This window comes from Mus caroli, chromosome 15 (assembly GCF_900094665.2).
Source record: "Mus caroli chromosome 15, CAROLI_EIJ_v1.1, whole genome shotgun sequence".
Taxonomy (NCBI): Eukaryota; Metazoa; Chordata; class Mammalia; order Rodentia; family Muridae; genus Mus; species Mus caroli.
In genome coordinates this window covers 95,829,493-95,839,976 of record NC_034584.1, presented here as the reverse complement: position 1 = coordinate 95,839,976, position 10,484 = coordinate 95,829,493, and the positions used below count along the sequence as shown (strand labels likewise).

The 10,484-nt window shown below is 51.7% G+C and overlaps 1 protein-coding gene across 1 annotated transcript; it reads left to right on the top strand.

Moving 5' to 3' along the window:
- Positions 1-666: 666 nt before the first annotated feature.
- On the top strand, positions 667-8,036 carry Krt8 (keratin 8). The gene is made up of 9 exons (XM_021182757.1): positions 667-1,255; positions 3,352-3,560; positions 4,353-4,413; positions 5,208-5,303; positions 5,799-5,963; positions 6,223-6,348; positions 6,669-6,889; positions 7,024-7,082; positions 7,610-8,036. Exons 1-9 carry the CDS (start codon positions 917-919, stop codon positions 7,798-7,800), a joined length of 1,467 nt encoding a protein of 488 aa, XP_021038416.1. The 5' UTR covers positions 667-916; the 3' UTR covers positions 7,801-8,036.
- Positions 8,037-10,484: the final 2,448 nt, after the last annotated feature.

Genomic DNA, 10,484 nt, shown 5'->3' with positions numbered 1-10,484 from the left:
CCTCCCACCCCCACCCCCCTTTGCCAGCCTATGGGTGCAGGATGCTGCACAGATAGCGGGGTGTGGTGGTGGTATTAGCTGTAACCTGGGCAGACAAGGCAAACAGAAGCTTGGGAGTGAAAGGGCCCTGCTGGTCAGCCTGGCCAGCTCCACCTAAAGGAGGTCTCTTGGAGGTATTAGGAGAGACCAGCCAGAGATGTGGTGGACGAGGCACACCCTCAGTCCTAGTGCTGGCTGGTAAAGGCGGTGCCGGCTTTGGTTAGGCTTCAGGGTACTTATACCCCCAAAGGGGTTGTGACCCCCCCAGATTCTGAACCACAGGATATTTGATATGTCACCTCTGGGAAAACATAGCTCTATGCCTAGAGGGATTGCAACCCGCTGGTGGAGAACCTACAGCATATCTGTTATGTGACTCCCAAGGAAGGGCCCTTCCACCTTCCTTGAGTTTCAACTTCTAGTGAGTTCTAGTAGATTGCCTGAGTTGAGTTGAGACCCTGTTTTTTTTTTTTTTTTTTTTAACTAAAATGCCTGGGAACCCTTTCAGCCCAAGTAGTTCTCACAGGAGGGCAGGAGATAAGACAGCTTAGGTCAGAGACCCCAGGCTCACTTCCTGCCTTCACAGGGCTCAATTGCTCTCTCCTGGATTTTTAGGGTGGGGCTGGAGAGGGATCCCGTGTGGGAACAGCTCTCTGCTGCCCTCACCTGAGTCCCGTCTGGAGGTTGCAGACGTTGGGTTAGGCCCTGCCCTCTAGTGTCTAGCCACTCAGGTAAGAGGCCCTTTTCCCTCCCCTGGGGCTGGCCTCTTCTTTTATAAAGGGCCTTCGCTGGGCGCTGTCCCATCGTCTAGAAGCAGCTGCTTAGCTCGCTCTCGAACCTCAGTCTTCAGCTCACTGCCTTCGCTCCAGACTTCACCATGTCCATCAGGGTGACTCAGAAATCCTACAAGGTGTCCACCTCCGGTCCCCGGGCCTTCAGCAGCCGCTCGTTCACGAGTGGACCCGGTGCCCGCATCAGCTCTTCCAGCTTATCCCGGGTGGGCAGCAGCAGCAGCTTCCGGGGAAGCCTGGGCACCGGCATGGGTCTGGGCGGCTTTGGCGGGGCTGGTGTCGGGGGTATCACAGCCGTCACGGTGAACCAGAGCCTGCTGAGCCCCTTGAAGCTGGAGGTGGACCCCAACATCCAGGCTGTGCGCACTCAGGAGAAGGAGCAGATTAAATCCCTGAACAACAAGTTCGCCTCCTTCATTGACAAGGTGAGAGCCCTCTCTTCCCGACTAACCGTCCTGCGCTCGTTCTTTCTTCTGCCATCACAGAGATGCGTACATCTACCCCCCCCCCCCCATGAGCTCCTGTTGGGACCCACCCATTCTGGCCACACTCTCTTCTACTTCTCTCATACCCTTTGGCTTGGGCCCAAGAGGGTCTGAAGTGCTTGTGACTAAATCTTGGAGCACCTTTCCATTCACTGGCGGGCCTGGTCCCTTCCTTGTGGCTTTGCTCTCTGGTGGCGGGGACGCCCCCTCGCCCCCCGCCCCCAACTGCCCCAAGGTTTCCTCATGGTGCCCCGTGCATTGTGCATTTTTCTATCTTCCTGTTAAATAATGGAGGGTGGTGTAAGGATTTTAGAAGGTTTCAGGTAGAGTCTTGATTGAACCCGACATATGGAGGTCTTTGGTGCCCAAGGCTAGAGAGTGGGGGCTCCAGGCTGAGTCACTGCTCGGCCCCTGCCCTGCTCCAGTGGGCGGGGCCGCTGTAGAGCCAGGGCTGAGGTCTTGGGTCTGCCCTTCCACCAGGAGTGGGGTGGGGTAGAGGGGAGGGTGAGTCGCAGGGCTCCGCCTCGGGAAGGCCGGTGCGGGATTCAAAGTCTGCGGACGTTGGACACTCCGCTCCTGTTTCACGACCTGTTAAGACCGGAGTTTATGGCCTCAGATAGCGTCGGCCTACCCACGCCCCTCTGCTTGGCCCTTGTACCCCTTTCACTCTTTCTACGGTGGCTCCGCCCCAACTGCCTGGTTCCTTTGCAAGCGGAAAACCAGGCCAGGTTTTGCAGTCCTGTGGCACAGTGGCCTTCGTGGCCCCGGGACGATTGGCCCTTTCTGCTCACTGGCTCCTGAGAGGCGGTGTGGGAACGGGAGGAGGGAAAACACGGGGCTGAGCCTGTGGAATCGGACACCCCAGGAGCGGCTGCCTCTTCTTCACAAGGGTTTACTAGCTCCAACGGTCCGGTCCCTAACTTCTTGAATCCTGATGGAGAGCAGTTGGCATGTGCCTTGTGGTTACAGGGCCCCGCAATTTCCTCCAATGGGCCATCTTGTCAAGTTTGACTTCCTCTTCTGTAAAATGGACACGACAGGCCCCAAATCAGTTTCTCTGCCTGTTCAGCTCAAAGTGTGACGAGCTTTAGCAGCACCTGGCCCGAATCCAGCATTCCATTAGAATGGATTACTTGGGTTATTATTATTATTTATTATTTATTATTTTATTATTTTTGTAATTACGGGGAAGAAAGGATTTATAGCGTGGGTTGTGGGAAGGTAATCCGATTGTTCCCTCAGGATGGCTTTCTAGTTTCCCCCCAGTTTAAAAATTAGCGCTCCGGCCTTTGAGTGTGAAGTGCATTTCACTCCTATGGAGCAGTCAGGCTATTATCCTTACAAAAGGCTTTTCCCTGTACCAAGTCTTGGATTGTGCGCTATAAGATGTGAAGAGGGCGGGGAGGGCGGGGTTGGTTGTGGACAAGTGGGAAGAGGGTGGTGGGACTCCCAAGGCTGCTCCAGCAGGGTGGGAAGGATGGAAGGAGACATCCCTGCCTGCTCTCTTGCTTTATCTGCTAAAAGTGGGCCCTTGTGAAGAAGGGACTCCCAAAAGCGCCTACCTGAGCCTTCTGGAGCTATTTGCAGGGTTGGAGAGACCCAGACCAAGTTACACAGCTCAGGGTAACAGTAGTGTACTATAGAAGCTCTAGCAAGCATTCCCAGAAGCAGGGAGAGAGTTCTCTAAAATTCCCAGGATCTTTATTCAAGATCCCTTCAAATGATCATCGATAGTGTGATAGAAGCCATTCTCAATCCTACATACAAGGTAACGAACAGAAAACGAGGCTGTGATGTATCATCTATTCAAATAAAAGTCCCTCTGCAGCCTCTCCCATCCCAAGTCCTGGAGGAACATGGCTCCTGACGCTGCCACCACCAGGCCACTGCCCTATTTCCCCAGGACATATGTGACCACGGGAAGGGACAGTGATTCCCTCCCTCCCTCCCTCCCTCCCTCCCTCCCTCCCTCCAGATCCTGACTGTAGCCTGATGTGGAATTTTTTTTTTTGTGTGTGTGTGTCCTCCCCATGCAGGTGCGCTTCCTGGAGCAGCAGAACAAGATGCTGGAGACCAAATGGAGCCTGTTGCAGCAGCAGAAGACGTCGAGGAGCAACATGGACAACATGTTTGAGAGCTACATCAATAACCTCCGCCGGCAGCTGGAAGCCCTGGGCCAGGAGAAGCTGAAGCTGGAGGCTGAGCTTGGCAACATGCAGGGCCTGGTGGAGGACTTCAAGAATAAGTGAGCCTTCTCCCTGAATAAAGTCCTCTTATGCCGCCTCACTTTTGGGGGGCATGGGCCTACATTCTCGTGACCGTCTGCGTAGGGGATAGTTTGGTCCTGTGGCCATATGGTCAGTTTTGCTTCAGTCTCAGGACTGTCTAGCCCAGGACAACAATTTCCTGGTTAGATAGTGTGTACCGAAGCTGGGTGCATGTTTGTATTATTTCACTCAGGAGACAGAGGCAGGAGGATTACACGAACACACCCTAATTTCAAAGTGAGTTCTAGGCCAGCCAGAACTACATAGTAAGATTTATTTATTTAATTTATTTTGCACTTAAATGAGAGAGAGAGAGAGAGAGAGAGAGAGAGAGAGAGAGAGAGAGAGGCAGTCAGCAGTTCTCACTTACTTTAACAGCTATGATCTGGCAAGTTCTCCAAAGAGTGCTCTGAGGACCCATGACAGGATCCATGCTAACTCTCTCAGCATGCCAAGTCTAACGTGTATCTGTGTATCTGGAGACTGCTTTCCTGCTCCAGGTCTCCCTACTGGCTGAGCATAAGGTTGGGTGGGGGTTGGGAAATGAGTATGGAGGGCAGAAGGACCAGCCTTGCATGCCCTGTATCTCTGAACTGAGATATTTATCCCCCCACCCCCACCCCGTTCCCATCAGAGAGCAAGGTAGGGTAGGTTTGTCTCTCTCTGTGCACACATTTCGCATGTACAAAGCCTTGGGCTCCATCCCTGGCAGCAGCAGACCCAGGATAGCCTTCACCTTCGCCCGCTGACTCCTGGTCTTTTCTTACCAGGTATGAGGATGAGATCAACAAGCGTACAGAGATGGAGAATGAATTTGTCCTCATCAAGAAGGTGAGGGTCTGGGGGCGGGGCTGCGGCGATGGTACAGAGGTTAAGAGGACTTGCCTTTCTTCCAGAGGACCTGAGTTCAGTTCCTATTGGCCATATCAAATGGCTCACAACTGCCTGTAACTGCAGCTCCAGGGAATCTGATGTCTTGGGCCTCTGAGACACAGGAGACACCTATATGCAGACACAGGAGGAGACACCTATATGCAGACACAGGAGGCGTGGCTTTGGGATTTAGATTAGGAATTCTCTGGGACTTTCTAACGAGCTCATTGCTTTCTAAGTAATAGGACAAATTCTTTTGTCATCCGATGCCTTCTCGATAACAAGGTAGACAGGACAGAGAGTTAACTTCCTGCCTTTAGACAGAATACCAGATATCAAGTTGGACGAGGTTATCAGTCTAGCCTAGCTTTCTGGAGGGGGGGAGGTGGAAGCCTGCAGGAAGCAGAGAAAAAGAAACATGGCTGGAAATGGCTCAGCAGTTGAGAGCACTGGATGCTTTTCCAGAGGATCCAGTTTCGATCCCCAGCACCCACATGGCCGCTCACAACTGTTTGTAACTCCAGTCCCAGAGGCTCTGACACCCTTACATAGACACACTTGCAGGCTGAATACCAATACACATGTAATAATAATAATAATTAATAATAATATAATAATAATATACATGGTTGCATGGCTGGGATCCAAGGGAATAGAAAGAGGCTGGGTTGGAGGATCAGCAAGTGTCAACCATGGGCAGATGGTGGGGAGACCCTGCACACTGAACTTGGGCTCCTTGCCTTAACTCTCAGGATGTGGACGAAGCATACATGAACAAGGTGGAACTAGAGTCCCGCCTGGAAGGACTGACCGACGAGATCAACTTCCTCCGGCAGATCCATGAAGAGGTACAGTTCTCAGGGGCTGGAGCGGACTGGACCTCCTGCCTGTCAGTGTCCTGCTCTGCACCAGCCAACAGGTTGTTTCTGTCTTCCGGCACACTGATCAGCAAGGGCCCTCTGTTCAATAACCACAGGCAGTGGTTATAGAGGATCTGCCCCCTACTTGACATGGGGAAGTAGGCTGAGGAGTGAACTAACCCACTCCAGGTCCTAATATAGAGTGGGAACCCAGCCTAACTTAGGCTCATGGTGTCCTCAAAGCCTCTCCTCTCGTCTTTGAGCTGTTTTGAAGACCTCCCCTCCCCCAGCTGTTTAACTAACTTCAGGTTTCTCTTGATGCTGCCCTTCATGGCTCAGTTTTGACCCTAATCCTAACCCTGAGTCTTCCTTCCACTGTAAATTTGATGTCTTAAAACCCTGGCTCTCACTTGCTCCTTTGTCAGGTTGCAAAGGGTCCTGTGAACAGGGACAGAGCCTTACCACCCACCCCCTGCCCTACAGGAGATCCGTGAGTTGCAGTCTCAGATCTCAGACACGTCTGTGGTGCTGTCTATGGACAACAGCCGCTCCCTGGACATGGATGGCATCATCGCTGAAGTTCGTGCCCAGTACGAGGAGATTGCCAATCGCAGTCGGGCTGAGGCTGAAACCATGTACCAGATTAAGGTAAAGAGCAGGGGGGTCACAAGCCTGGGTCTCCCTTCCTGGCCGGTTCTGTGTCCTGGATCATTGAGGAGGGAGCAGAGTACCAAATCCCACGCTGCCTGCTGTGGGCTGGCTCCACACAGTGGAAGCCTGGAGTTCTGGAAAGGGGCCTTCACTGGTGTGTGCATGTGAGTGTGTGTGCGCGTCGGTGTGCACACGTGCAGGAGCTTGGTGGGTGAGATGTCAGATGAAACCTCACCTCCCTTCTTGCCCCCTGCAGTACGAGGAATTGCAGACCCTGGCTGGCAAGCATGGGGATGATCTGCGCCGCACCAAGACGGAGATCTCCGAGATGAACCGCAACATCAACCGCCTCCAGGCGGAGATTGAAGCCCTCAAAGGCCAGGTACTGGTGGGCTCTGCCGGGACTGGGAAGAGGGGGAACAGCTCAGTTGCTCAAGGACTCGCCTAACATGCCCAAAGCCCTGGGATCAGTGAGGCATAAAACGAGGTGTGGTAATATGCACTGGTAACTACAGCAGTTGGTAGGTTACCACCAAAGGAGGGTTGCTGTAAATTCAAGGCCAGCCTGGGTTATATAGTGAGTTCTAGGCTAGCCTGGGCTTCAAAACAAATGACAACAAAGAGAAGCCCAGTGCGGATGGGCCTTGGGGAGGGACATACACCAGATGCCACCTGGGTGCTCAAATGTCTCCTTCCCCATAGAGGGCAACGCTGGAGGCGGCCATCGCTGATGCTGAGCAGCGTGGGGAGATGGCCATTAAGGATGCCCAGACCAAGGTGACTGAGCTGGAGACTGCCCTGCAACGGGCCAAGCAGGACATGGCCAGGCAGCTGCGCGAGTACCAGGAGCTTATGAACGTCAAGCTGGCCCTGGACATCGAGATCACCACCTACCGCAAGCTGCTGGAGGGGGAGGAGAGCAGGTGGGTTTGGAGGTCTCAGGAAACCCGTAATGGGGAGGGGTGGGTGCTGCCTGGAGCTCTCCTGGGATCTGGATTCTGCTCCGGGATGAAAAGAGTCACGGGTTGGCCCTGATGCCCCACGCATCTGGTTACAGGCTGGAGTCTGGGATGCAGAACATGAGCATTCATACAAAGACCACTAGCGGCTACTCAGGTGAGAGTCCTGGGCCTTGGGGATGGAGGGTAGGGGGGCCCAGGAGGTCAGGGCGGAGGTCAGGGCTTTGAAAGACGCTGTGCTCAAAAGCAGTTGATAGAAACAAAGGGAAGGGGTTGGACTCTTGTTCTCAGCAGAATTCCAGGGTGATTAGTGATAGACCAAGGACTCAAATAATATGCTCAGTAACAGAGTCCCACACAAATGCTCACCACGTGCTGGACCTGTGCTACGTTCCTCATGTATGTTATCATCTTTTACGCTTCTTCACATTCTTCAGCCTCAAAACTCCCTCCATGTAGCTCGAGAGACAGGCTCATTTGAGTGCTAGTCAGGGCCTTGCAGCTAAAAGGGGAGCTTTTTTGATGTTCAGTCTGCTTTTCCATGTCGATGAGGAGTGACCCAGGCAGGAATCGGTCAGATCTAGACCGGCCTCTCCATCTGTGGTTGTCAGAGGGTGACTATGGAGAAGAGGCTCTCCGCCCGTGCTCACATAGCTGTCTCTATCCCTTGTCTCCCTGGACCAGGAGGACTGAGTTCATCCTATGGGGGACTCACTAGCCCTGGCTTCAACTACGGAATGAACTTCCAGCCCGGCTTCGGTTCTGTCAGGGGATCCAACACTTTCACCACCACCACCAAGGCAGTGGTTGTGAAGAAGATTGAAACCCGAGATGGGAAGCTGGTGTCCGAGTCTTCTGATGTCGTGTCCAAGTGAATGGCCACTCAAGTCCTTGCCAGCCTGAGCTCCTGCAGCTGCTCAGGGCTCACGGGGAGACAGCTGTATGGCAGAGTGCAGGGAACTAGAGACCCGTCTGAGGATCAGCCCTAATCCTCTGGCCAACCTTAGGAGGAATTTCCTATCTGGGATATCCCAATGGCTTCTGCCTCCCACCCAAACCCAGTTCAGTTGTATTTTCTAAAATAAAGCCTCAGCTGGCTCTGTCAACTAGCTTTGCTATGTATGCATTCGTGTAGGTGGGAGGGGGTGGGCAGGAGGCTCCTTCCTGGGATATGTGCAGAGCAGGAGTCTTTCTCCTCGGGGCTGTTCCAAGAGAATGTCTTTTGGTAGCCCAGTTCATACTCTGGCTATGGAACATGGTTCTTAGTCAGTGTATTGCTTCTCACAGTTTACATCATGGTCTCAGATATCCAGGTTCACTCCAGCTTTGCAGTACACTTGCCAAGGAATAAGGTTTTGGGTGGTCCAATCAGAGAGAGAGAGAGAGAGAGAGAGAGAGAGAGAGTGAGTCAGTGCACTGTACCCCAGACCTCAGGCATCAAAGTGGCTAAGTGGGGCATGGAAGTAAGGACTGTCCCATTTTCAAGCCTGTCCTTGGCCAGACACATAGCTTCCTTGTGTTCAGCCTTTCCTATTTCCTCAACAGGGACTTAGGAGGTCTGGTTTCCCACCCTTCCAGATGTCCAAAGTCTATTTTTAGTAATAGGGTGTGTTGGGTCTGCCATTTCTAGATGCCAGGATAGTTCACTATAGGACTTGGCACAGATTCCTGAGTTGGCCCCTGTTCCTCACCCACACCCACACCCACACCACTCTTACTGCTTCTGCCTCCCCCCTGTAATCTTGATAGAAAGGGTGTGTGTGGAGGCCAATGTTTGCCTGTGGAGGGTGGACCGTATGCTTATGGGTGTGTATAGGTTCATTGAAATGTGTGAATAGGTTTGCCTATCTGTCAAGCAAGTGTCCTAAGGTTTAGAGCAGGGGAGGAGAGTATTAGGAGACAGCTGGGTGAGGCATCACTGACACCATTGCCACCAGTATGGAGTTTCCCATAGTCACATGGTCCATGCAGTCCCAGGCTAGGTGTGCAACAGGCCTTGGCATGACTGCTGAGGCTGTTTCAGATTTGTTGAAAACTGGTGGAGAACTGGTACAGAGGGGACAGAAAATAGAATCAGACTAAACAGGAAGTAAGACCAGACTAGACAGGAAGTAGGAACAGACTAGACAGGAAGTAGGAACAAATTGTACAGGAAGTAAGACCAGACTGGACAGGAAGTAGGAACAGACACAGTATGGGAAACTTCTACTTATCTCCCAGTCCCCTGACTTCAGCCTTACCACCTTCCTAGCTACCTGGCTCTGTGGATCTGGGCTTTTAGGCTGTCATTGTCTTTCCAAGCCTTCTACCATGCTCAGCCAGAGCCAGGGAGCCTAAGTAAGGATCTTAAGTCATAATTGTGTTAGTCAGAACCTGGGCTCCAACAGCCTCAGTAGATTGGGTCTGTCTGCCTATCCTTTATAAGGCAATTAAAGAAACCAATAATAGTAGTAAAAAAACAGAGAAAGGACTCTTTAACATGGCCACATTGGGAAGAGGAACAAAGAGACACAGTGATACCCCAAATCCATTTTTAGGATGCTGGGTTGAGGTTTGGGGTTAAATAGGACACTAGAGCTATGCATAGCTGGGCAGTCATGGCCAGGAAATGGCCCCACCCAACACTGAACCATCATTTTCTTGGCTCCAGCGAGGTGGTCTGACAACTTGTCAATCTGAAGGTGAAGGCACATCCTTTGTGTTTTCAAACATTTACATTTTATTATTTATTTATTTATTAGTTGGGTGTAGGTGTGTATGTCAATGTGGAGGTTAGAGAATCACCTATAGGAATTGTTCTCATCTTCACTCTGTGGGTCCTGAAGGTGAAATTCAGGTTGGCAGGTTTGGCGTCAGGTGTCTTTATCATCTGAGTTATTTCCATGGTCTTTGTACTCTTTTATTTTATTATTATTATTATTATTATTATTATTTTCAATACAGGGTCTTACTGTAGCCTAGCCTAGCCTCCCCGTCCACCTGCCTCAGATGGGATGACAGGTGTACACTAACACCCTTGGAGGTAAATGCAGTTTTATTACCATTTACAAACACATCCCAGTGAGTCTTGGAAACAGGAAGAGAGTTATCAGGATTGCCCTGGGCAATTAGAACATGATGAGAGACCTCTTGCCCATTAGTGTCCTAAGTCAATATTTTCAGTTTGGCCACACCCAGTCCTTGAAGCCAGGCACCTGTCTTATCAGGTCCCATTGCCAGGCAATGGGTGGGTTGGGAGCAGCCTCTGTTCACAGTTCCTAGATGATCACTATTGCTCTGAATGTTTGCTGAAGGAAAGGCAATACAGCTCCATGCTAGAACCCTGCCCGCTTCCACGTCCACTCCCCATGGGGTAAGGCCACCCATTGCTCAGGAGGACCCTTCTTTACCTGTCAGGATTTATGTATTTATTTACTTTTATGGGTACAGGTGTTTTGCCTGCATATATGTGCACACGTGTGTTCCTGGTGACCATAAAGATCAGAAGACGGTGTTGGGGCAGGAGTGTTATAGACAGGTGTGAGTTGCCATGTGAGGGCTTACTGACAGTTGTAAGCTG

Coding starts and splice junctions, on each gene's coding strand:
- Krt8 (XM_021182757.1), top strand. CDS start 917: ATGTCCATCAGGGTGACTCAGAAATCCTACAAGGTGTCCACCTCCGGT. Junction 1,256..3,351: donor TCGCCTCCTTCATTGACAAG/GTGAGAGCCCTC, acceptor CTCCCCATGCAG/GTGCGCTTCCTGGAGCAGCA. Junction 5,304..5,798: donor TCCGGCAGATCCATGAAGAG/GTACAGTTCTCA, acceptor CCTGCCCTACAG/GAGATCCGTGAGTTGCAGTC.